The 27751-nt window shown below is 40.3% G+C and overlaps 2 protein-coding genes across 8 annotated transcripts in view; one reads left to right on the forward strand and one right to left on the reverse strand.

Annotated features, from left to right (window-relative positions):
• The window catches only part of CTNNA3 (catenin alpha 3), a 577974-nt gene that overhangs the window by 291897 nt on the left and 258326 nt on the right, over positions 1-27751 (reverse strand). The window lies entirely within an intron of this gene.
• LRRTM3 (leucine rich repeat transmembrane neuronal 3) overlaps positions 21727-27751 on the forward strand; it is a 102202-nt gene continuing 96177 nt past the window's right edge. The window contains exons 1-2 of the mRNA XM_053388394.1: positions 21727-22267; positions 22594-24125. Of these exons, the coding sequence (XP_053244369.1) occupies positions 22264-22267; positions 22594-24125 (1536 nt within the window). The 5' untranslated portion in view covers positions 21727-22263. The remainder of the gene's footprint in view (positions 22268-22593; positions 24126-27751) is intronic.

Genomic DNA, 27751 nt, shown 5'->3' on the forward strand with positions numbered 1-27751 from the left:
GGCCAAGGCTTTAAAAGGTTAAGCAGCCCTCAACTTTTTTCAGAGCAAATTGCTCACTCTGCGCTATCCATGGTCCTGCAACTGCCTCCAGCTTTCTGGCCTTGACATTTTCTCTGCCAGAACAAGCATCAGATCAGAACACAACAAAATTGCTAGTCAACCATGATGTCTTGCGACTTTTTAAAAACAGTGACAGCTGGCATTCTTTGGACCTTGAGTAAACCTTTATACTGTGGATTGATGACCTTACTCTGCAATGTATATGTTATCACAAAGATGCAGATTCCCAGAGCTTTTGGAAATCAATTTCTCATGGTTGTACTGTGTGCATAAAAAGGAGGCGTCAAACACTTTTCATAGTATGAAGAGGACGTTATAGTGTATTAAGTGTATTGTGGCAGTTGATGATCTGGCAGTTGCCCTTGTCTCATTGATCTGAACTAATACAGAATTGGTTCCAGCAGAGTAAAAGGCACTTCCATCAAACCATTATCATTCCAATTTGGCTAATTTATTTCCCGCTATTTTGTAGACATCTTGGAGAAGATGGTCCATAAACTTCATTAGCATCAGATTAATTTGATGGGGACATGTAGCTCAGGGACAGAAAATCAATTTAATTACATCCTCTGAACTTGTCCAAATATGCCTTCAAAACTGGAACTTCAACAATGAGCCCCTGGACCCTTGGCAAGAAAGCACATATATTATTCCTGATCTGACTCCAAGAAGCATTGATTTGTCCTGGGGCAATACTGTAGTGCTTCCATGTGATAAAATGATATTTTTCAAACTTATGCTGTCCTTTGAACTTTTAATATCCTATAAAACACATCTTGGGCACCTTGTTGCAATATCATTTCTGTTCATCTTTCTTTCAGTTGTACTACAGATGTGTGGGGTGCCTCCAACTATTACTGGGTGCCTCCAAATTTTCATTATATTGTGAGAGAGATTCAATTACATATCAGAAATTTAGCTTTGAACAATTGAAGTGGAATAAAGCACTCTTGTCACCCTAGCACAGAAAATCCACTTTAAAAATAACACGAGCTTTTTATAGTTAGGAAAGTGACAGGGAAATGCTCTGAAAAGTGTGGGATGAATGCATGATTAATGTGAAGATCCCAAAAGCCAAACAGGATAAATGCTCATTGCCATACAACCAGCCTGTAAACTATTTGGAACAAATGCTCAATAAGGGCTAGATATAGTCTAACCACCATGCAACCTTTGTGCAAAGAAATCAAGACGAATTAAGCCAAAGCACAGGTCATCTGGACAAACCTACTGTCAATCTTAGCAAAAGTATTTTCCTAAAAATTTCTGTGATGTGGGGAGAAACTCCCACATTTGCTTTTGTTTCAGGCAATAATTCAGTAGCCACTTGTCAGACTCAGTTCCTGCCCAGCTGTAGGCAGGAACAGACAAATATGCAGGCATTATGTTGGTATGGGAAACTGTCGTGTGATGGGCCAATGGCCGTAATAAAGATCAATACAATACAATACAATACAAATATGCAGGGAAAGCAAAGAGGATGCTTATACTAGGTTTAGCCCAGTATTATATACACTGACTAGCAGCAGTGCTCCATAGTCTCAGGCAGAGGTGTCTTTCCTGTCAATTCAGTCTTTCTAACTGGATATTCTAGTGACTGAACCTGGAATCCACTAGATGCAAAGCATGTGTTGTTGCCAACACAAAGAAAATGAATAGAATCCTCTAATTGCTCAAATAAGTGAGCCATCTTAACCAGGAAGCTTTTACAGGAATCAAGAGCACCACCTGACCCACTCTGATCTATTGTTATAAAAAGGCTTGTCTCCCTACAGTTTCATCCTTTGGACAAAGCTGGGACATGGTACACCTGACTGAGATTCAGAAACTGATAAAGGCTCAGGTCCAGACAAAACTCTACTTTGAGTTGCCATAATGTTTAAGGGTTGTTTCTGTGAACCCAGTTTAGCTAGGCAATTGGATCACTAAAAGGTGACCCAAAGATGTAACACTCTATTACAAAGGAATTCTGTATTAAGTGAATAAATTTATTTGCATGTCTCTCTCAATATTTCTGCTTTTCGCTGTCATCTGGTGTTTTATTAGAATACACACTGAATCTACTGGAATGAATCACCTTCTACCAACTAATGTGTGTTCTTAAATATGCATTAGGTTGGCTCTACTACTAAGACTGTGTTGACGCTGCTGAAGTTGAGGAACTATGACTCACTCCATAACAAAGACAATCTACTTCATCATAACTGGAATGCTGAATACCTTAAGAGAGAGAAGGATTAGGAGATTTCTTTTGGAATTTGCCCTTGAGAAGCATCAATGTGAATCTACTTTATAACAACCTTCCTTCCTAATCAGGCATGCACATATATTCTATTGCTGAGTAAATAAACATCAGTGGTAACAAACCAACTCATTATTCAATGTAACTTATTTCCCCATTTTTCCTGAGGTTCTAGATGTCCCACGGAACAATGATGAAGGACACGCAGTGAAGGAAATAGACTCTTGTTTATTCTGCTATGGATATTTTGTCCCAAATAGCAAACCTCAGTTAGGAGGGCGAGGCTACTGCATCTCTATTTCCTATGCAAGCAGAAAGTATTTTTAAAAATGGAAATACTTAATTAACAGTCTCTGTCAGGTTCTTTCCATTTGCTAAGGCCTCTCTAGATGGTCAAGGTGCTTGCTACACCTAAAAATAATCTCCTTCCTGGATAGATGATGGGCCATTAAGCTTAATCAATGTCCTATAGAATTACCGGTATGTGCTCTTTGCTAAATAAAAACAAAACAATTGCCCCTTTCCCTCGATTGTTCTCTTCCTGATATGAATAGCAAATTAACACTGGCTTTGGGCACTTCAAGAAGCATTGAGAATTAGATGTGCAAGTGAGTAGATTATTAATGTTAATATTATGGGTCCATGTACGTCCAACAGGACCTGTTTAGTAGCTGGTTTCTCATGAGATGAAATAAACCATATGCAAAGTCTAATGTTGAAAATTAAAATTGAGGCAGCTGGTTACGTTCCTAATGCATGTTGAGAAAATCACTCTTTATCTAGGGATTTCCTCCAGTGCTTCTTGGAACACCGCTTGGGGCACCTTCTCTTGCAGCTCACCTAAACCTAATGTAACACTACTAATAATCTAAATGCTTTGGGTAGAGAGCCTACCAAGAGGGGATTAGTTAAAACTATAATTCACATCCCATTATGGATTTTAGCAAATGATAACATTTCCTACACATCTTAAGTTAACAAAGCATCTGCCAGGACCATGAATCACTGCCACATTAACCTTGCATGCCTAGGTGGGGTGGTAGTGGGTGCCACAGTGTGAGAGACAGAAAAGCGCTATGGGGCAAGTGCCTCCATCATTATTCAGTGAGGAGATGGCTGTTTGCAGCATTAGCTATAAGATGGATACAAGACAGGGAGCCTTTGCTTCCCTAGCATACGTATGTATTCCTACATTGTTGATGCAATGGTGGGGGAAGACAATAAAAATATGAAACAAAAGAGCAGAAGTAACAGATATCTTAGGGGAAAGGGGAAGGATGGCACATTATGAGATGAAATATTTTATTAGTGTGCAGAACAAGTACCAAAATAAAACTAACCCTAGGAGGACAGGAACATAGGAAACTGCCTTCTACAGTGTCAATCAATTGGTCTTTCTAGCTCAGTGTGGTTGACATCAACTAGCAACAATTCTCCAAAGTTTCTGACAACAGCATTCCTGGGATCTTTAACATGCCAGACATGTGACTATAAGAAGAACCCTACTGGATCACAGGAAAGGCCCATTTAGTCCAGCATCCTGTTCTCTCAATAACCAACCAGATGCCCAAGGAAAACTAAGAAGATAAACAAGTCCTTCTTGGCCATGAACTCATTGAGTGGACTTGGCCAAGTTACTGTGCATCTGTAAAATGGTTGTTGTGACTATAAACAAGATTTAATTACTGTAAAGCATTTTTGCAAAATTATATTTCTAAATATGTGATTACTAATAAATATTACACTTGACAATGGGAAACTGTTTCAGAGTTATAGTCTAAGCATCGGAGCAGTCATCTAATTTAGTCTTTGAAACATCTAAAACAATTGCTTCAAGTAGCAGGTATTCCCTTGTGCCCTTTTCTGATGTTGGAAAAGATGGAGGGCACAAGGAGAAGGGGACGACAGAGGACGAGATGGTTGGATAGTGTTCTCGAAGCTACCTGCAAGAGTTTGACCAAACTGCGGGAGGCAGTGGAAGACAGGAGTGCCTGGCGTGCTCTGGTCCATGGGGTCACGTAGAGTTGGACACGATAAAACGACTAAACAACAACAAGAAATATAATGTGCTTGTTGCAGCCACAATGTTCCTTCCAGCAACAATTTTTTTGTTGGGTAAAAAACAATGTTCTTAATAATGTACATTTTAGAAACAGGCTGTATTATGTTGTTAAAGTAAGTACATATAATGACATAATTACAATGTATAATTATGTAATACTGAGAGGTAAGTACATGGCAAAATAATTGTGTTGCACATTCACAGCAGCCTAATGTAAAGTTCAGTATTGGGGAGGACAAAAACAAACAAATCCCAGTAACTTTACATCTCTACCATCTGCCTTTTGCCTTTAACATCACCATTTGAAAAAGCACCCCACTTGGGCTGTTATGCTGAAATTGAATTGTTGTTAAGTATTGGGTTTTATACAGTGGTACCTCGGGTTAAGAACTTAATTCATTCCGGAGGTCCGTTCTTAACCTGAAACTGTTCTTAACCTGAAGCACCACTTTAGCTAATGGGGTCTCCTGCTGCCGCCGCGCCGCCAGAGCACGATTTCTGTTCTCATCCTGAAGCAAAGTTCTTAACCCGAGGTACTATTTCTGGGTTAGCGGAGTCTGTAACCTGAAGCGTCTGTAACCTGAGATACCACTGTACATTCAATGTAATTTTCTATGTTGCCGGAGGGTTTGTTTTTAAAACACAACCCATTTCAGGTATAGGAAAGATCATATACAAGTTGTCTTAAATGAATAACAATATTGCCATTACAAAATATACTGAAACTATCCGGTGCCCTCCCCCATTGTGGAACTCCCTTGCCATGGAGATGGGCATATCCTCACCATTCCAGACTCTTAAACAGGCTTTAAAAGCACATCCTTTTAGGACTGCTTTTCTTTGAAGAAGATCATTCTCAGAGAACCACAAATTACTGAATAATTCTGTAAGTTGTTATATTAATGTTACTAGCTCTCTATGATTTGTTTTTATTGACCTCTATTTTGTGTTAAATTGTTTTTAATGGATGGTAAATTATTGGTTACACTGAGTTGTAGCTAACTGAGTTTTACTCAAAGTAGGCCCATTAAAATTCATGATGTTCATTTGTAATTCCCATTAATTTTGCTTGGTCTACGCTATGACTAATGTGGGATAGAAAGACATTTTAGAAATAAATAAATTAAATACCTAGGAAAGTCCATGTGCTTTGTAAACAAGAGCAGGAGAGATGCAGAAAGCATAGTTTCTATGTCAAATATAAAGAAATCCACAACTTCCTTTATAAGTGTGGGGCTTGATCAAGACACTACCACCAAATCCCACAAGTGAGAGATTTCTGTAATGGTTTAAATTCTAGATATTGTTGCTCACCAAGAAGACAAATTATTGATGTGAGCTACCTTGGCCCCCCCCCAAAAAAATCAGGCTCTTTAGAGCTGAAAACACAGTACAAATATAATAATTCTTGCAGGGCTAGTTGCCATGCATGCCCAATGACTTGTGAATAAATTTATACTTACAACAGGTTATCTCTGGGAAATAATGAAAACCACCTGAGGAGCTCAAATAGCTCCACTATTAATCATCTCAGTGTTCTGGAAATAACAGCATGCCCTCAGGGGAAGAGTATTTGTGCAACATGCAAAATGGGGAGCTAAAAATATAAATCACAGCTGATCCAAAAATGTAAATCAGAGCTGTGGACCAGTGGTGATAAGTGTGGCTTTTTCACATGACTGGGTGACACATGTAAGCATTTAAACTCATGGCTGCCTCCTTTACAGAGGACAATCCTCTGTTTGAAAGTTCCCTCCGTTTGACAGATACCTGCTCCAAGTCTGGTTTACAGATAAGAAATCATAAGAACAGAAGCAGGAGCCTTGCACTTGTCTATTAGCAGTTATTAGCACCTGGTCGGGAGACTGAGCAAGCACACTAATCATCCGGTGCCTTCCTCACAATAGTTTAATATACTGTACTTCTATTTAAATTATAGCAATTATTTACCAGATCTTTGACCATATAATAAATTTGATGTTGCTGCTCCTGCTGCTAAAAACTAAACCCTGCCCACGGAGAGAGGCCACACTGCAAGGCTTGGCTGGTGCAGCATTGCTGTGCGTCATTGTGAGAAATGAAAGTGGCAGTTGCAAGATCCAGCTGTACAGGGCACACATCAGGACAGCAATGGGCCCCGCCAGGGTGCTCTGTCCCTGGTAGTTTCCCAAGGGTGCTTTTGTCCAGACAACAGACATACCAGCCAATTATGGTTGCACTCACTTTCATGCCCTTTCTGTAGCTCAGTGACAGAACACTTGCTTTGCATGTAGATGGTCCATGGTTCAATCCTTGGCATCTCCAGGTAGAGCTGGAAAAGATTCCATGTCTGTAATCTTGAAGAGCCAGTGCCAGTCAGTGTAGACAACACAGTGTAGACAACAGATGGGCCAATTGGTTTGACTCCGTGTAAGGAAGCATCTTATGCTGCCCTTGGCTAGGTAAAGGGACCCTGACCATAAGGGGTCCCTTTACCTAGCCAAGGGCAGCCGGCGTACAGCTTCCAGGTCATGTGGCCAGCATGACTAAGCGCTTCTGGCGAACCAGAGCAGCGCATGGAAATGCTATTTACCTTCCCGCTGGAGCGGTACCTATTTATCTATTTGCACTTTGACATGCTTTTGAACTGCTAGGTTGGCAGGAGCAGGGACTGAGCAACTGGAGCTCACCCCGTTGAGGGGATTCGAACCGCCAACATTCTGAGAGGCAAGTCCTAGGCTCTGTGGTTTAACCCACAGCGCCACCCGTATCCCTAAGTAGCCCTTGGCTACCACAGACCAAATGGTGATGTGAAGATATTCCAAGGGCCACCTCCTCCACTCCTCCAAGAATATTTGACAGTGATACTCTTAACTACTCGCCAAATTCTTACAGATGTTTTACCTTCTTAAAGGGTCCTCCAGATTAATCTCAAATTTTGCTTTAGGCAGAACATGAAACAGCTTAAAGGAGTGAAGCTCCCTCCCCTAAGAATCTGCACAAACCTCTGTGAAGCTGCCTTTTAAAAATCCCTCAAAAACGCCTCCAGGTATTATGCCTCAGCATGGTCCTCCAAGGTAGGCATTCAATTTCCCTCTAGGTGAAATTCAGGGGGAGCTAAATCAGTCACTAATCGTTATTAGGGCCTTTTGCACTGACAGTATTTTCTGCCCTGCCTTGTGATCATCAGCAGATGAATATAAAATTGTATATGATAAACAGAAAAAAACCATTTTAACCACAAGCTTTGAAGCGAGATGACAGTGGAGCAGGCTACATATCACCTCAGGGCTGGTTTAAAAGGCCAAGAGTCAGTCTAACTTGCTGAGCTTTCCTTCTCTCTTCTGTTTCTCTATGAAGTAGCAACATTTGGTCTCTCCCATAAACAAAATTCTGTTCTCTTAAAACTGCAGAATTACCAATAAAATATATTATGATTCTCATCACTTATCTCCTCTTTCTCACTTTCATCTTGTATTTGAAGGCATGCACACACAAAGCAGAACAATAAAGCTGCAGACTGGTAATTACCCTCTTCCAAAAATAAAATCTCAACTCACATTATTTTATTGCAATAATATGATTATAGTGTAATTTAAGGAAGATGGACAAAGATTTGCCAGTATATATGCTGTCCACTTAATGTGAATATTTTTGTGCATGTAAAAAGTTGGTGTCATATTGTATACATTTTTATTATAGGATTTTATTAAGTTTTATTTAAAGCATGCTGCACGTGTTTATTGCAAAACTAGAAGCTATTATGAAGCCCTGAGCAAATACAAAGTTTTGCATTACATTAGAAAGGCTTCTTAAAACTGCCATTTTCCTGCTAAATTCTTCTCATTATTTTCACTTCAAAAGAACTCAGCCACAAACATAAAATTTACTTCAGAACTCTGCCCTGCTTTGCTTCTACTATCCATAAATTGCTTCAATAGACTTTATAGCAGGGATGCAGTTATTTATTTATTATTGGTAAATGTATCATGCCCACTGTTACTTAGGGCACACACTAAGGTATGCCTCCAGTATAGAAAGTGCTAAGAGGTTTCTTTTTTTGGCCCTACAGGTTACATTATTGTAATGGCTAAGGGATATACAGGGAGGTGACAGATAACCTGTAGGTGGCAAAGATTACAGAGAAAAGAAGGAAAGAAGATAAAATAATCGGAAGGTGAAATAGGAAACACCATGGCTTGTCAAAAGAATTGGATGAGTGTGAGAGATAGAGAGAGCGTGTGTGTGTGTGATATTTGTGTTAAGCAAACACTAAGGCTACAATCACACACAGAGCTATGCATGTTTAGGTGTCATTCATTTCAGTGGGGGGAAATTCACACAATTTGTATGACCAAATTTGTGTGAGACAAGCAATAATAAAATAAACACTTTGGGTGGATTAGTGCTCTGTATGGATGGGTGTGGGCGGGTGTGCCAATCTTTCCTATCTCTCCGCATTTTCAGATGACCTTCAAATTCAGCTTAAAGTAGGGATGGATGAATTTGTCAATTTTGGTTTCTCTGAGCTCCTCAATTTTCTAATCTTAAATTTGGTTCTCCACATTTCATGAAAATCACCAGCATTTTAGTGCAAATTTCTCCTAAAATATGCATTCTTATATGCATTTTTGCCTAGCTAGGGTTGCCCTATTTTGAAGAGCAAAAAAGAGGATGCATTTGCTGACTTCCACTTTTAACGATGGATCTGGGGTCTTCTGCATTCAGAGCAGATGCCCTGCCACTGAACTATGGCCCTAAAACAAACCGAAGATCACATGAGCAGAGAGAGGTTTAAAGAGATGGACAGACCCTGGATGAGGATCTCACTCACAGGAAGTCATTAGGCAAAGGCTGGGGAGTCACCGTAGTGCAGGGGGTAGAATGCTGGACGTGAAGGTGGAGAAAGAAAAGGGATGCAGCGGGCAGTGGAGGGGCAAGTCCTTGGAGGGAAGAGGGAGAAGCGGAGAAAGGGGAGAGAATGAAAGAGGGATCCAGGGAGAAGGAGAGAGAGGGAAGGGAAGGGAAGGGAAGGGAAGGGAAGGGAAGGAAAGGAAAGGAAAGGAAAGGAAAGGAAAGGAAAGGAAAGGAAAGGAAAGGAAAGGAAAGGAAGAGGGTCCAGAGGAGGAGGAGGAGAGAGTACTGAGTAGATGAGCACTTGTGCGCCACCAAACAAACAAAAACTGGATATTTTGTCACATTTTAAAATTCTGCCTGGATATAAATTTTAAGCCTGAAAAAGATGGCATGTCCAGGAAAGTCCAGACATCCCTGTAACAGACATTTTTCAGAGCATCTATTTTCCCTCATAAAATATATTTTTGTATGTTATTTTCATTAATATATGCATGTTTATGCAAACCCTAGCATATGCATTTTGGTACACATTATTTGGCTGCACATTATTTGACCAAACTGTGGGAGGCAGTGGAAGACAGAAGTGCCTGGCGTGCTCTGGTCCATGGGGTCACAAAGAGTCAGACACGACTAAACGACTAAACAACAACAATTTGGCTACAGAAATTCCACAGCAAAATTTGCGGAAGTGCGACTTTCAAAGGATGGCTGTGTTTTGATTAACATATTATTTCAGAAAGTGTGAAGTAGGTAGATTCACCTTTAAATGCAAACTGAATCCAGTTTCTTCCCCATCCCTAGCTTAAATCACCTCAGTATTGTGCTGCTGAGAGTCCTCTTCTAGCTGTTATTTCAGACTTCTTCAAGGGTCTCCTGCAGCAGAAGGGTGCCTTGGGACATGGCACTCTCAGAGATATATATTTTAAAAGAAAAAAGTGGGAAGAGTCAAGTGCCTGTCAACATCAGGAAACTCCCTTGCTGCCTTCTGCTTTTCACCCCAAACCTCTCTGATACTGCAAGAGAGGCTTGGAGAGCTTTGAGAAAGCAGCAAGAAGAGGTTCAGGACTGACTGATTCCCCTCCATCTCAGCAACACAATCAGATCCTAATGTCCTTTAAACTGAAATTAGATGTCAAGTGGAGAAGGCTGGGAGAGAGAAATTATCTTAATTTACAGAAAGTTCAGCATGTGTACCCACCACACACAGAGCACTAAGCAGCCCCAATTTGTTTTTATTATTACAGATCTTCTGCAACTATGAACAAAAATTAATTTATAATTTGGGAAAAAAAGAACAAGCCAACTACAATTCAATCCTGTAAACTAACTGAGTCTGAGTGTGTAAAGGAGTGACTGATGAGAGGGACAAAAAAAAAATCCAGGATATTTTCTGCCTAGTTCTACCCAGTGGGGTTGACTGGAAGTAGCGGAATAGCAATTTAGTGAATGGGAAAAATGGGAGCATGTGGACCCTCATATGTGCCAATCACGCACACAGAATTGGATCGGAACGACCTGTTTGCAATATAATGTCCCTGTCGGGACACAGCCTATAATCAGCAGGTGATATATTAGAGTCTGAGTTGCTATATTATTCCCTTTTGTTGTTGTTGTTGCCCACTTTGGAATCTGAGTGAAATGTATGGTCTCCAAAATGGAGCTAACAAGACCGAAAGAGACCCAGGCCTTTCTAGGGACTTCTGAGTCTTTCACACATCCTGATGATATATTTACACAAGCTACCACCCTCCTACAAGTGAAATTGAAGTAAAAACAAAAAACCCCTCCCCAGCCATTGTACAAAGTAGTCTTCTACAAGTCCTTATCTCTCAGCCAAACCTACCTTGTAGTTTGCCTTGGTGGTTAAAAAAGAAAGGAAGATGACTAAATAAATAAAGCCAACTTAAGTTGGACATCACCTTGAGATAAAATATTTACATCGATCAGTAGCTAGTCTTGCCACTAACATGGAAATGGGAAAGGAAAGTCACTGAGACACGAAGCATATATTACTTTTGAAGTGCTTCAAGTATTCCTCCATTGTTTGCAGCACCTTTCAGGGAAGGAGGGGTAAACACTGCTTTCCCCAAATCAGAGCATGTTTTCAAAAGGCATTAAATTATTTCATATTCCTGAAAGAGACAGACCTTTTCAGGAGGACTTAAGCAAAAATGGGAACGGAATCCACTCAAAGCAAACACTGGGCTGCACTGAGTCTATTTCTGAGACTTATGCATTTAAGTGGGAGCCACAAGACTCACACATATACACAAAACCACAAAGATATTCCTACAGTTGTTATATCTATCTGTGCAAGGTTATTTTGAAACAATTCACTTTAGGAAACTGCGAGAGATAAAGCACACCTGCTGCAGCAAAGATCACACACACACACCAAATTAATGGGTACTTTTGAAAAGCTTTAAAGGTGATTGGACTACATTACGATATAGACTGAATACAAAGAAAAGTACACTTAGTCATGGAAGGACAGCTTTTGCACAAAGGAGAGAAAAAAAGTGATATATTAGGCCCTATCTACACCACAGAACAGTTATTCCTTTCTTTCAAGGGAAGCCTGGGAAGTGTAGTTCTAAAAGAATTCTTAGCACCCTCATCAAATTTTAATTCCTTGCATTCTTTGTGGAAAACCATGGCACTGGAGTTGGTTACAAAAACTGAAGTAAGTTTATAGTGTAGATAATATTCCCCCAGTAACTTCCAAGAGGATATCCACAAAACATCATGAAAATGCAGAGGATAATATATGAGAAGGACCTATGAGGAGGGAAAGATTTCAAGGATGGTCCATCACTCAGATCCTTATCGAACCCCTTCCTCCACATGATGCTGTCAGTGCAGAAAGAACCACCTACCGCAGCTTGGGCTAGATACCAAGGCCACCACGACAGAAAGCATGAGCTTTTATCAGACACTAAGGCTGCCTATATGGAGAAATGCTGAGCATCGAGACATGGGCTGCTTATGAAAGCCATCAACACCAAGGAATGCTATGTACAGGCTACAATTAAAGAGGCCCCATCTTTGAGGTATGCAGTGATACAGTTCTCCGCAATTGAGGGCAAGGACTTCAAGCTCTTCTAAGCTCTAGACTGGGGTGATAAACTATCAGCCCCAAGCAGCATGGCAAAGGGTTCAGGGATAATGGGAGTTGTAGTCCAGCAACATTCAGAGTTGTACCATAGGCTCTCTATTCCTGCTCTTTGTTCTGCACAAATGCAGATTCTGAAGACCACAAAGAGTAACAAACTGTACTCTTGGCAGGTGTGACCTCAAAAGGAAGCAAACTAACTAGTAGTTTAGACATCTTAATAGATTCTTCAAAGTTTGCTTTTTCGTTTTGTTGGTAGGGAAAAGGATCAGGAGGGGGGAAGATGAAAGAAAAGAAAGAAAAAAGATAGCACCATGAGAAAGCATTATAGGAACCTGCATTCTCATTTTACACCAGAAAATCCTTTTATATTTTTACTGGGTATAAATCAGTAGCAGCCAAGACTAAAAAGAACTGGTTGACAAGCTAATTAACTAACCAAGGCTGCCTGTACAATTAAGTTCCGGTATTTCTCCAAGAATATTGCCTATTACAATTAGACTATCTAGCAACTTACAGTAGTTGGGCTGACTGAAAAAGATTTGATTGATTTTATGCACAAATACACAATACAGGAAAATTCACTTCCAGGAGGTATGAATAAATATTTTTAGCAAGGAATTTGTCCTTCTTTGTCATCCCACCCACCCCATCCTGCAGAATCAAAGTGGAGCTCAAGAAAGGGGTGGTGGTGGCTAAATACACAACTGTAATCATTGTGAATAGACTATCTTGATTCTAGCCCCAGAATGAATGGATATAATTATATGTCTCTTTACTATACTCATGGGTTTTTTCCCTCTTTCACTTGCAAATCCACTAAACAGTCATAATGTCGTTTCTTGAGATGTTACTGAATACTGTATGAGACCAGTTTTTCCCATCTGCGGAACTCAGTACATGACCTCAGAGCTCAGATCTGAACATCTCATATGAGTAAGCACTTTAATTTTACAGAGTGATGAGTATTCAGTATATTTTACTGGCAATATACAGGTTCAAAGAGAAATTTACAGGGAGCTTTAAAATATTTTGAAAGGACAAGTCAAATTACAGGTAGACTGTACTCTAATTGCTTACACCTGAATGCCTGCCTGCATTTAATAGCAGAACGATGGCTGTGATCCAAAGAACTGTGAGTGGAAGAGGAGGAGAAATACAGTTTCCACAGCTTGGTAGTCAGATGCGCAGGTGCTTACATAAGCAATGTGCAGGGTGAACTCTGCAAATAGTTCCATTCACACGCAGCAAGAAACCTGTTTCCTTGTAGTGCAATATCACACTGATGCCGTATACATGAGTATTCAAACCACATGAGTAAGCTCAACTATGTGGATTGAGCCCAGAAATTGTTGCCCTACTTTTTAGTGAGATGGCTACTGGAAAAGAAAGATTCATGAAATTTGTCCCACTCACATGGTTCCAATATTCTCTGTCTCTCTTACACACCACAACAACTGCATGACGAAGGGTCATAATTCAGTAACAGAAAACAATGTTTTGTGGGCAAAAGGCCCCAAATTCAATCCTTACAGTTTAAAGGATCAAGAAGCAGGTTTTGGTAAAAAAAAAAAGTAAGTAATGCCCTGCAGAATCAGACCAAAGGCCCATCTAGTCCAGCATCCTGTTCCCACAATGGCCAACCAGATGCCTGCAAACAAGATATGAATGCAACAACACTCTTCTTGCTTATAATTCCCTGCAACTGGTTTTCAGGCAGACACTTCTCCCTCACACTCTGAATAATTGCTGGCAGTCAAAGCAGACAATACTGAGGTAGATGGGGAAAACAGATTGACCTGGGATAAAAAGTAAGGTTACCAGATGTTTTTCAAAGAATCTGGGGACACCTTTTAAAAAAAAGAGAGAAAACAAAGTTATTAAAAATAAGGGTTTTTTTTATAAAAAAATTAAGAAGTAATATCTTCTCTTCTGTGGTCTCATCTGTCACGCGGCCTTCCTCTGGGCCCCGGCCTGCTCTCTTGGAGCATTAGCTTCCATGGAGTAGGCTCAGGTTGGGCCTGGGCTCAGACACATGTCCTTGCCCTGCAGGTGCTCTCCTACCTCTCTTCCTCAGCGGCGGCAGCGGCGCAGCAAGATGGGGCTCCCCTCTTTTTTCTCATTCCTCTTTCTCTCTCTTCCTTTTCCTTCTCCTCTCCTCCTTCTCCCTGCGTTGGCTCTGGCCCTGGAGTGCCGCTGGGCAGTCAGCCGGGTGGCCGGGTTCTCTTGTTCCCAGCTCAATTTAGGTTGCGGGAGGGTGGTCAGCGGTTCCCCCAGTTGACGTGCCGGCCATCCCCGGTTCCCTCTCGGCAGTGGTGGTGGCAGCGGCAGTATCAGCAGCCCAGAGTCAGCCTGGTAGTGCAGCTGGCTCTGGCTGACTTCAGGAGCTGCTTGCTGCCATAGCACCCGCCATTTTGCCTTGCTAGAAGTCCCCATATGATGTGCCTTGTGCCGTTGAACCAATCATGCAACTTTCATTCCCTACTAATAAATCTACAACACTAAAAATATAATTCTGGGGACATTAAATGAAATCTGGGGACATTCCGGGGACGGATTTTGTCCGGGGACAGATTTGTAAATCCGGGGACTGTCCCCAGGAAATGGGGGCATCTGGTAACCATAATAAAGAGTTTTCTTAGTTCTTATCCATAGGCTCACACCACAGGGAAGCACCACTATATTGCTTTCTCACTCACTCATGTGCTCTGTGTGTGTATATGTTGTCTGGTGTGTGGTGTGTGTGTGAGAGAGAGAGAGTGAAAGAGACAGAGAGAGAATGATGGGGGCCATGCAGGTTTCCATATGCAGAGCATATCACCAGAGGCAGCAAACAATGTCCCAGTGAAATATATTTTTAATTAAATTCAGAAAAGTCAAAACTGGCAGATGGGTGCTCAGATCCCATCAGCTGTAAATGTACTATATCAAATTCAGTTGAAGAAAATCAGAGTTAGTAGATGTGTCCTTTCTCTTGAAATTTTCTACATCATTGCAAAAGAAAAACCAATACCTAGATCAAGAAAGAGTAATCAATTTAAATATGAATAACTGTCTAATGAATCATTCTTCTGAACTCTGTAAATAATGCAGCTATGAGACTGAGGATGCTTTCATAGGGGGGAAATAGGCAGTGATGATAATAGATGAATTTTTAAAAATCCCTAACCTTATGGTACCTCTAGGGAATTAACAGACATAGCTTCCAACAGTCTGCTACCAATTTTGGGCTAAACCACAAAGAGATCTAATACTTCTTAGACATTTGCATATATGATTGATTAAGCTACAAAAGTAAGCATCTTTTAAAATTTTAGTTCTGCTTTATTTTTTAGCATGATGAATGTTCTGCCATAGGAAATAAAAATCAGGAAACTGAAACTGTTAATTTGCCATACAGGAACAAAAACGCAGAGAACAGGAATGCCAGTCTTCTCATGGGAAGCACCTTTACTTAGTGCATAGAACTCTAAAAATGTGTTTTCTATTCCCAGTTTTGCCCAACATCAATAGGTGAGTTTGGAGAGAACATCACTTAAGTTTGATTTTCTTCAACATCCCCATCTGTGTTGCGACACTCCACAATGCTAGACATGCAGTTGAGAAGTGGTGGATAAGATCTCCTGAGCACTGTCACTGAGAAAGGTCAGATAAGATTCTGTGCAGGAGGGAGTCTACAATTTAACACATCTCACAGTTGGGCAGACAGCTACTTATTGCAGTCTGGAGGAGTACGTGAAAAGTGTTATAGCCTTCTAATTTTGTCCCAGATCTCGTAAGTATTTTATTGAATGCTGTTTCAGAGTTTTTATTTACTGGACTACACATTGTAGAAATCAGCAAAAAGATGTATACATGCTCTATGACAGGGAAAACCAAACATAGCTATTTTGAAATACAAAATCAGTTGGACTGATATACCGGATAATTTACACTAAAATCCTATTTACACACTTACTTGGGAGTAAGTCCAATTTAACACTGTGAGACTTACTTCCAAGCTGACATGCAGAGTATTTTAATGTTAATCACCAAGATGGTAGAAGAAAAAACAAGGAATGGGATTTCTGTCTCTTGAAACAAAAGCTGGTTGATGTTTCATTGTGAAATGGTTGTGGAATTCATATCATTTGAATCATTTCTTACACAAAACTAATATCCGTGTGTACAAAATCCATAACATGTGGAAGGGCCCTTTATCTTAAGCACCAAAACATTTCTGAATCACTGATACCATGCAAAGAACAAAATTATAAGTGATTTAACATCTGGACGTGTGTCTGTGTGAGTGCATGTGTGTACATTTGTGAGCATGTGTGCGGGTTGTAGTCCAACAATATACCTGTGGGATAAGCTGTTATACCACCCAGTTTAAGTTCCCCATGACACAACAAATGAAAACAAAAATATAAACATTTTGTATCCAATGTTAATCATACCCAAAGTAAATCCATTAAGGTAGAGGTGTTACTTGTTATGTATGGGCTGCAGCAAATAGGTATTTGTGACAATTGCAACCAAATGCATACACATCTAATTGCAATCATGCCAGTCATACTTCTGGGGGTGCATTTTAGCTTTAACAGGTCTGTGTTACAAGCAACATGAAAATCTGATGCTGGTTTTACCAGAGACCATGGCAGAACAACATTTAAACGTCTGTACTGTATTATTATTATTATTATTATTATTATTATTATTATTATTATTTTAAAAGCAATAGCTTTAAAATACTGCATTCAAAGCTATCTCTTATATACACATTCCTAAAAAGCATCAATGGTTCCCATGATCAGTTCCATGTTCTTTCCATTAACCACAGCATGAAATGCTGATCGTACATATTTTTGATGCAGAACCCTTCCATTAGCTTACAGATTAAAATAACAGGCTTTTCTTAGCAGCAGCTAATGGAAAATTCTAAATATGCTAAACAAGACAAGAAAAGTTTGTACTAAATTTGGTATCTTTTGATTGCTCAGCCTCACACGCATACTCTTCAAACACACACATAGTGTTTGCTAGCTGCCTAGAATGGCAAAGTGTCTTTCATGGAGCTACTCAAGCCCAGACCCAAATCTTCACAGCCCTGAGAAGTCATTGCTGCCACCCCTGACAAATACTCCCAAGGCAGAGGAAGAGCTGAAGCCAGTATAGACCCTGCCAAGGAGCTGATCAATCAGAAGGGCTGGCTGAGCCCAAGACCAAGATTGGAACAGAGGAGCTAGACAAGTTTCTGTTTCCAAAGACATGGTGTCAAATGTGCCAGCACACACAGACTGAGCCATTCTGGCAGAGCCCTTACAGGCAGACGTTTGTTTATATAACGTGGGTGTGATTCACGTGAGTGATAGCCTTCACCTGCTGTAAAAAAGAAGAGCAGGAGGGACACACCAGATCTTGGGAGAGCTTAGCTTTTGCATGGTCATGTGAGAACTCCATTTATGTGCCCTGTGCCCTGTAATTATGCCTTGATCATGCACTGATTTCTTGAATAAAGCCTCTAGATGTTTTCAAGTTCAAATTCTGTGTGTGAGGGTTCATCCACATTTCCACTTGTCCTTTGACTAGAAAGCACTAAAGCAGTGGGACAAGAGGAAGTGTGGATAAGCCCCGATAGTGGGAACCAAGGCAGTTTCGCTGGATGTGCACAAACAGGAAGGGGTTCAAGTGAACATCGTACAAACCAGAGATTTTGATTTAAAACAAATTCCGGTTATTTAAACAAGCCAGCTTCATAATCCTTGGGCTTGAAGTTGATTTGTTTAGCATTCTGTATGCACATATACATGTATTTATGCATGCATTGCTTGGGGGTTTTGCATTCTGAATTCTGTCACTGACATCCCAGATTCTTGTTAAGGGTTCTTGAGGTGAATCCTTATGTGAATTCTTAGCACAAGCTACTCCATGAATTGTGACATAAGCCAGGGCTTGACCTGGGAATTCAGATGTCCCTTAACTGTATGAAAAACACAGTTGCAATAGCAGTGAAAACAAATTTCTAAAGGTTGGGATGAAAATACAAGGTAAGAATTCCCCAAGCAAAAATACAAACATGTAGAAATCAGAGGGCCTTGTTAAAAGACAGATGAAATAAAATATTGGACCATCTAGGTCAAAGAACTATGGAAGGGCAGGAATGAAAATATGAAAGGCACTTGCCAAACTTCTTATCTGAATGAGTTGCCTATCCAGTACAGGTGTAATTTAAAAAAACAAAAACTTGGTGGGGTTTATCATTTACTTGAAAGAGATTAGCCAACATAAAATGGCATTCCCACTGAAAATTTCATTAGCCTTCCTCAGATGCTCTGCTTAAGAAAACTTCACATTCACCTCAAAACCCAAAGATGAAGTGCAAATTGTACTAAGTTTGTAATCATAAAATATGTACATCTACTTTTCCAGTTTATCTGTGTGACTTCCTAGTTGTGCTGATAATATTGTGTGAGTGTGTGTGTGTGTGTCCCAGTTAAAATCATTGTCTTCCTTCAAAATACAAAATTTGTGAAACGCAAGTGATTACTGATAGTGGAGTTATCACAAACACAACATGTGCACAACAGCACCCTCCCCATCAGCCATACCCAGCAAACTGTATTTAAATGCATACTACCCTCGAAAGTGGAGGGAGAATATGGCCAACATGTTTAGCAGTCACTGATTGCCTTATTCTTCATGAATTTGTACAAACCTGATTTAAAGTCATCCAAGTTGGGGGTCATCACTATATCCTCAGGGAGCAAATGCAATGTGTCACATGAGAATGAACTTTCTTTTATCTGCCCTGAGTCTTCCAGCATTCAGTTTATTGGATGTCCATGAGTATGATGAAAGAGGGAGCAAAAAGATTATCCTTCCTTCACTCACTGCATAATTTTATAAACCTCTATCATGTTCAATCTTACTCAGCTTTTCTCTAAAGTAAAAAATAAAATGCTGCTTTTCCTCATAGTGGAGATGCTCCATCCTCTTGATAATTTTCATTGACCTTTTCCAAATCTTTTCCAGCTTTACAAGACTGTTGTTGTTGTTGTTAATCCAGCCTTCACCATAAGGACCCTGGGTGGGTTACATCATTAAAACACAACACCTTCTTTGAGGTGAGGTGATCAAAACTTTAAACAGTATTCTGAGTGCAGTCACACTGTCCACTGCAACCCCAGGTGCTATGAGAGCATGCTCCACCACGACATCAATGCACACAGAACTTTATAGAGAGCTTTATATGCAAAACTGAAAGGTCCCTGCCTTTACACTTCTGTGGACAAGGTGCAATCTTTTCTTAATCATATATTTAGAGCGGAAAGCAGCAAAAAAAGGAGCAGAAGGCTGGCTAGGTATATAGAGAGAATTGGATTATGTAATAGAAGTACGCAAAGGTACTTGTATGTGTACTCAAAACTTCCGAACTAAAATTGCCTGGGCCGACTTCCAGGTCAAGTCTGTTTTGAGTGCTGTGCTTTCAAGGCTTTTGGTTCTTTTGCTTTCAATGAATGTTTTAAGCTTCAAATTCTTAAGGATTTGAAGCAACAAGAGCAAGTTGTGGAGCAAAGTGACCCAATCAGTGTGCTGTATATTGAGAGAGAGAGAGAGAGAGAGAGAGAGAGAGAGAGAGAGAGAGAGAGAGAGAGAAGTTGGGGGGTATCAAAGCTCCATTTTCACCTTCCACAGAAATCCTATATACTTGTTGAAATGCTGTATCTTAAATATGCCGAATAAGCCGGAATACATTGAAGACCTAGCCTTCCCTTATTGAACACTATGTTCCTGAGCACAACACTGCCACCCACCCCTGATATTTAATTTTTGAAAAGCCTTGACATGACTGCTAATCACACCATTCATGTTATGTGTAGTTAGGCCCTGGAAGGAAGGCAGAATACAGGGTAATTGAAAAACTGTGCATAGCTTCTCAAACAGGGAACAGGAATTACAATACTGGTAAAATAATTCGTATTCAGAATCTGTCACCATCCTTTTCTCCTCTAGCTTCTCTGTACCATGTGGGAAACATCAAGATAAATGGTAGAGTGCCGAATAAAGAACATCACTGACTGTCTACAAGTAAGAACATTCAATACATGGATGTCCATCACTTGATGGCTGCAGCACTGAATGGAAACTCGCATGTTTCCTATGTGGGAAACAGCAAAGAAGGCAACATAGATGCAAATGCAGAGGAGTCTTAAACTGCATAGAATCAATGTGCTTCCATTTTGCTGTACAGTTGGCAATTTCCTCTGAGGTGTCCCACTTAATCTATGGACAGAAGACAGACATTTGGGGATTGCGGGGGACCCCTCTTTCTCACCCAAATTAGAGGGCAGGGTGTTCAAAGAGGATCTCAACTCTTGCAAACCCACACTTCAGTGTCTCCTACGTCTAAGCTGGCGAAATCTAGGGAGATGGGAAGGCTATGAAGAACGTGCACAGCATTACTTCACTAACTGCAGAGCGTATATATTATTATTAACTATCCTTATTTATTTATAACAATTTATACCCACCTTTCCATGAAAATGATAGAGGCAGCAAACAACAACGTAACCAAAAATGTACATTTTTAAAAGCATAACAAACATGGAAAAGGAAAAATTAATTGGAAACAACATTAAAAAGTTGACATGACAATCAAGCCCACCTTAAAAGGCAGCATCACAAAGCGCCCACTGAAAGGGATGCGTCTAAGTCACCCTGCCATCTATCGGGCCAACTATATCTCAGGTCCATTTGCCATCTTCAAATAGTGTGGGGTTTCAGAGGTAGATCTCAGAGATTCATATGGGGGTTATGTGCCTTCCATAGATGTGGGGGATCAGGGAATATGCATTGTAGTAAGCCAGTCAGTATACAGACATGCCTCCTCCTACACCCACCCAAAAAAGTTAACTGCACTGGTATTAGACCTGTTAAGTTTTCCTGCCTGATTACTCATAGTACTTACCATCTGTATACCAGTGGTAATAGCGAGGATTAGTGTGTTTTACATGACAATGTAATGCCTGTGGTGTTCAATTACACCCATTGTGTATATACACGCAGGTTTCTGTGAGTATGGGCTTGTGTGTGTGCTGTTTTCTTGCCTAAATGAAAAGAAATGTTACATCCAAGCTTTATGCTAGGTGGAAGTCCCAGCAGCAGATGCTGGGCTTAAAAGGCTTAGTTAAATTACCCAAAAGAAAAAGATGACAATGAAAAGCTAAAAGCCCAGGGAAATTTCCAACTATTTCACTAGTGTATACTGAGGCTGACCAGTCTGCTCCTATTTAGTCACCCAGAACAATCACTCATTTCCCAGCACAGGGCTTACTCATTTGCAAGATTGAAGGGGGGGGAGGGAGGAGGAAGATATTTCTGCACATGCCCATAATATTCTTCGCCACTGGGGGCAGCTTTACATAAGACTGCATTCACTGAAACCAAAGCAACAGTCGGAGGAGCTTTCAGAATGACAGTACGCAGAAGTGAACAGTGCTTGTTCATTGAACAGGGTCATCCTGGCTTCTGTGCTCCAACGCAGTTTCCTTAGCTGGATCGGGAGTGCTAACTATGAGAACTGCTGCCCAATGGAATACAGACGGGTGAATTCAGACAGCTGAGCATCACTTGGAGGAATCTATCATGCTTTGCACGGGGAGATTTTAAAGCAGCTCGTTTCTAAATGTAAAGATGCAAAAACGCACCATCCATGAAGATCCTATTACCTAGGAAGAACTTGACATTCTGCTGCAAATGCTGTGTTGGGATTTATTTATTCTTGGGATGTTCTGCATGGCTGGCAAAGAATAATGTTCCAAAATCGGTCCATCTCCCAAGGGGTCCAATTTTTCTTCCTGGGTGTCAGCAAGCCCTGACTCACCACAGAGCAGCTGACAGGGGCTGTCATGCTTGTGGCACCCTAAGCAAAAGCAAAAGACCTAACGACGACCTTTGAAAACACAAAGGATGGGTAGGTTTTCCATTTTATTTATTTATAGTTAGCCTACAGCAGTGCCTGCACTGATTCTGTTTTAATTGCTCTATAGGTTTGCCTCCCTGCAAGATGTGACCAGAGTTAAATTTCCAAGAGATTGTATTTGACTGTGGCTAGCTTATGTGCATGATTTTTTTTCTTTATTACATTTTCCTTTATTAAAATAAAGTGGGGGCAAGCTACAAAGTACTTATGCTGCTGGGGGTTTCTTATGCATTTAAGTAGCAATTCTGAGCATGATTGAAATAGATCTGGATTGTTTATTTGGGGGGATAACTTTTCTAAGTTATTTTTATTTCCAGGTTTCAATGTATTTAGGCTACTGAGCGGATCAGCTGTAGCCCTGGTAATAGCCCCTACTGTATTACTGACAATGCTTTCTTCTGCTGAACGAGGATGCCCAAAGGGCTGTAGGTGCGAAGGCAAAATGGTATATTGCGAGTCCCAGAAATTACAGGAGATACCCTCAAGTATATCAGCTGGTTGTTTAGGTTTGTCCCTCCGATACAACAGCCTCCAGAAACTAAAATACAATCAGTTTAAAGGTCTTAATCAACTCACCTGGCTCTATCTAGACCATAACCACATCAGCAATATTGATGAAAATGCTTTCAATGGAATACGCAGGCTAAAAGAGTTGATTTTAAGTTCCAACAGAATTGCCTATTTTCTTAATAACACCTTCAGACCAGTAACAAATCTCCGGAACTTGGATCTGTCATATAATCAGCTGCAGTCTCTGGGAGCTGAACAATTCAGGGGCTTAAGGAAGCTGCTGAGTTTACATTTGCGGTCCAATTCCCTGAGAACAATCCCTGTCCGAATTTTCCAGGACTGTAGGAACCTCGAACTCTTAGACCTGGGCTACAACAGAATCCGAAGCTTAGCAAGGAATGTCTTTGCAGGCATGATCAGGCTGAAAGAGCTTCACCTGGAGCACAATCAATTTTCTAAGCTTAACTTGGCTCTTTTTCCAAGGCTAGTCAGCCTCCAGAACCTTTATTTACAGTGGAATAAAATCAGTGTTATAGGACAAACGATGTCCTGGACCTGGAGCTCATTACAAAGGCTTGATTTATCTGGCAATGAAATAGAAGCTTTCAGTGGACCTAGTGTTTTCCAGTGTGTGCCCAATTTACAGCGTCTCAACCTGGATTCCAACAAGCTCACGTTTATTGGTCAAGAGATTTTGGATTCTTGGATATCTCTCAATGACATCAGCCTTGCTGGGAATATATGGGAATGCAGCAGGAACATTTGCTCCCTGGTAAACTGGCTAAAAAGTTTTAAAGGGCTGAGGGAAAATACAATTATCTGTGCCAGCCCCAAAGAGCTGCAGGGGGTGAACGTTATTGATGCAGTGAAAAATTACAGCATATGTGGCAAAAGTACTACAGAGAGGTTTGAATTGCCACAGGCTTTCCCAAAGCCAACCTTTAAACCCAAAGTCATCAGGCCTAAGCATGACAGCAAGCCCCCTCTGCCCCCCACCGTCGGGTCCACAGAAGCCAGCTCAGAGCCTGAGCACGACACAGAACACATCTCTTTCCACAAAATCATAGCAGGGAGTGTGGCCCTTTTCTTGTCTGTGCTTGTGATCCTGCTGGTAATCTATGTGTCGTGGAAGCGGTACCCTGCCAGCATGAAGCAGCTGCAGCAGCGCTCTCTCATGCGAAGGCACAGGAAGAAGAAACGGCAGTCGCTGAAGCAGATGACTCCAACCACACAGGAATTTTATGTCGATTATAAGCCAACTAACACCGAGACCAGTGAGATGCTGCTGAACGGGACGGGACCCTGCACATATAGCAAAGCAGGCTCCAGGGAATGTGAGGTATGAACCATTGTGATTCAAATAAAATAAGCTTTTAAAAAAGGTGGGTTTGTTGAACCTCAGTGATTAAGATGAAGGTTACATTTCTCTTTTCTGCCACAACCACTTCTATATCACATCTTGACACATGCTCATCATATGTTGGCCTTTTCCTTTCCTTTTATCATTTTAAACTTTCCTCCATAAATCCACTGAAAGTGAAGAGAATGCAAATCAGAAGTTTGAGTTCAGGTTCGACACAGTACCTGTTGGTACAGGTGCTTTGTTGGTTTTTATTCCATCATCATTATTATTTCAATGGAAAGCTTATTTCATAGCTCATAAATCACATCTGCAGTGTTGCTGCGTTGTTTTTTAAATGCAGAGTTGTTTGCATATGTGCTGATTTTATGTGGACAAATAATGCTAAAAAAAGAACAGTGCAAGCATTTTAATAAATGCTGAAATTCACTTCATGATTCAAGGATGCATGGCAGCCAAGTGTTGTAGGCTCATACACATTTTAGGACATGCTTTGGCTTATAGATGGTGCAGGAACAACTGCGGCCGAATGCTTGATTTCTGTTGAATGCAAGGCATTATCAGAAGCAAGTGGGTTTAAAGCAACATCCTGAACTACTGAGGGTGGGGGCAGGGGCAGGGGAATCATTTGAAGTTCAAAGGAGGAATAAAAGCTTTCATGAGGAATAAAAGATGGGTAGTAGAACAGAATGGGATTCACTGCACTGTGCTCAGTCTAACACAATAGTTTGTAGAGTTGATAACTACTAATTGAAACCTGTTTATGTGGTTTCATATAAAAGATGCTAGTGTTTCTCCCTTCTCACAGTCAGTTTCCTTTCAGAAAGTAGTCAAAAGGCATTCATTAAATGAGGAGACCAAATTCCTTATTGATGCAATTAGAGGAGCTGAAATGTACAGTTACAAAGGCAAAACCACTTCCTGCACACATTTGCTTGGGTGCTCATTAGAAATTCATTCTGCAACAGTGTTAGAGGCATTAACGTGATTGACAATGGAGGCATTAAATCTGTCATTTTTCTATCTTGAAAAAATGCTACATTGTGCTTGGTGGTGTTTCAGTATGCAATTTGCCACTTTGGGTATTTAGAAAGCTGGCAGAGCTACATTTTAAATACAGCACAGCAACTAGAAAAAGCTTGCAGTGAAAACTGGATACTTGCCCAGTCTAAGGAAAAGCACACCAGAAATATTATCTTTTAGGAAAAGTCCATGGATCAATGAGGGTTGGAGTTGGGAATCAATTGATTCTTTTGTATAACCTTGCTGAATGGCATTTTAGAGACACACTTGTTTGTTTATTTTAATAGGGATGCAATGTTCAGAATAGATTGGAGGTTGTCATGGTGGATACTTGTAATCCATAAGACCCACCTCAAATGCCATGGCAAAATATAACCAAATGAAAATTTCCTCTAAATATTTTATAATTAGCAACCACATATTACTCCTTTATGAAAAACAGACCTTTCCCCTCCATCTTCAGAAACAAACTGGAGCATGTTTATAAAAGGTGGCAAATAATTTCACCACTTCTGTTGCATAACTTGATTTGGCTTTGTACACTGCCCATCTCTGGCCACTTGGGAGAGAATGTATCTACAAAGCGGTTGCACTGCAGCAATCTAGAAAAAGAGCATCCATGTTCTGGGGTATTTTTGCTTTTGGGGGGATGGGGAGATAGTGAAAGAAAATCACTGTGAACTATTTCCAGAGGTAAGAACTGCAGAATCTAATCACCACCAATGCACTTAAGGTGATTTTCAGGGTATAAAGTTGTTTTTGTTTTACAGGAATATAAGCAGAAAGAAAGTGAAAGGCTGCTTCATAATTTTACTCATGTGAACTAGTATCATACATTTGTTGAAAGCCAGGAGTCAGTGATTTCAGCTTGATTAAATATGACGCACTTTACTCAGGAGATGTGATTTTCTGAGTCAATATTCTTCTTGAGATATAATATTACCATAAAAGTGAATATATCTAGTGCCAAGAGAGCACCAACATTGTATCAGATAATATCTGTACTGAAAATATTGACTTTCTATAACTGCAATATGAAAAATGTCAAGGCACTCTCTCTAGATTGGTGGGAAATGCCATTCGTGCATATACAAAATGAGAAAAATTAATACCACCCAAAATTATCACACAGAAAATGTTTTCCCAGTCTTTAATTCTTAGTATGAAATTTGCAATGAACATATATTTCATAGTGTTAACCAGGGACAGTTTTGACGTGGCAATATGAGAATATTTTATTTTTAAAAATGTGTCTGGCTCAAATATGGTAACAAATGGATTGCAAATATTGGTAGAGTGACTTTATATTAGGCATGTTTCTTTGTCTCTGACCATACCTGAAGCTAACACTACATTGAAGAAAGCTCAAGTACCCCTATACAAAAATGTTCTGGTCAGAATAATGTGCTATAGCATTTTATAACCCAGGAGGTAGGGGTCGGGAATGTAGAAAAGGAAACCATTAAGAATAGTGGTGTCTTTTCAAATGCCCAACAGTTGAACTATTGATATCAATAATGTTTCATATTTATTATGTAGAATTAACACATGAAAAATATTGCCCAGGCCTTAAGAAACTGCATTTTCAGCTGAAGGATATCTAGCAGGCAATATTTATTTGTGCATTACTTCAGTGATAAAACAGAGGTGAACATGTAATTATTACTATAGTCTAAGAAAGAAGTGTCTGGCTGATGGTGCAGCTTATGCAGGCCCGTTCCAACCACTCTAGTCTACAATCTTTTTTAAAAAAGTGGGGGTGGGGGTCAAAACTGAGTTAAATAACATTAGTTCCAGGAGATGGAAATTGATTGTAAATGGTTGAACCTTCTCTGTCTCAAGAGAATCAAACCATGCTTTATTCATTATTTTGTGCAACAAACAAACAGTTGGCCAGTGGTTTCCACACAGCGTCTTCCCAAGATGCAAAAAAGAGAGTTTATTCCTCTGCCTTTAATGCTATGCAGAAGCAGGTGGCAGCTTGTCACGCAGAGATGAAAAAAACTGTGTCTGTAGTCATAACCTCCTTGTACACTGCTACTGGGTTTACAGCAACCATTTACTCCTTTGCATCACAAAATTCTACCCAAATCTCTTAACAAAGAACAATGAAATATTCTGGCTCTCCCCTGAACAGATGCCATGCCATCTTTTTTGAGGTATAATGTCACTATGAAAGTTTTTACTCTTATGTGATCAAGGCCAAATGAAAAGGCTCTTAGGTGGCAAAATTTGCACATGAAAAGATGTTGGGAGAAACATGCCCTTTTCTTGACACTGTGTCATGTGTTTTTACCACATTTGGTGGGAGGGGGTGCTTTACAAGACTTCTTTGCCAGATTACTAGAAAAGGAGAAAAGAACTGTTTTGTAGTGATATTTCCACCACAAACATCAACAAGGGAATCAATTGTTGAGATCAAATTCCAGAAGAAGTCTTCCATAGGCATCTGCCTGGCAGAGTGAGAAAAGGATGCTTGACTAGATAGGCTTTGATCTGATCCAGAGGTCTCCTTATGTTCTTAAGGCAGTTAAGCTTTACTGGACAGAGGAAAGCAAATCCTAGGAGAAAGGAGGTTGCAG

This window comes from Podarcis raffonei, chromosome 5, assembly GCF_027172205.1.
Source record: "Podarcis raffonei isolate rPodRaf1 chromosome 5, rPodRaf1.pri, whole genome shotgun sequence".
NCBI lineage: Eukaryota > Metazoa > Chordata > Lepidosauria > Squamata > Lacertidae > Podarcis > Podarcis raffonei.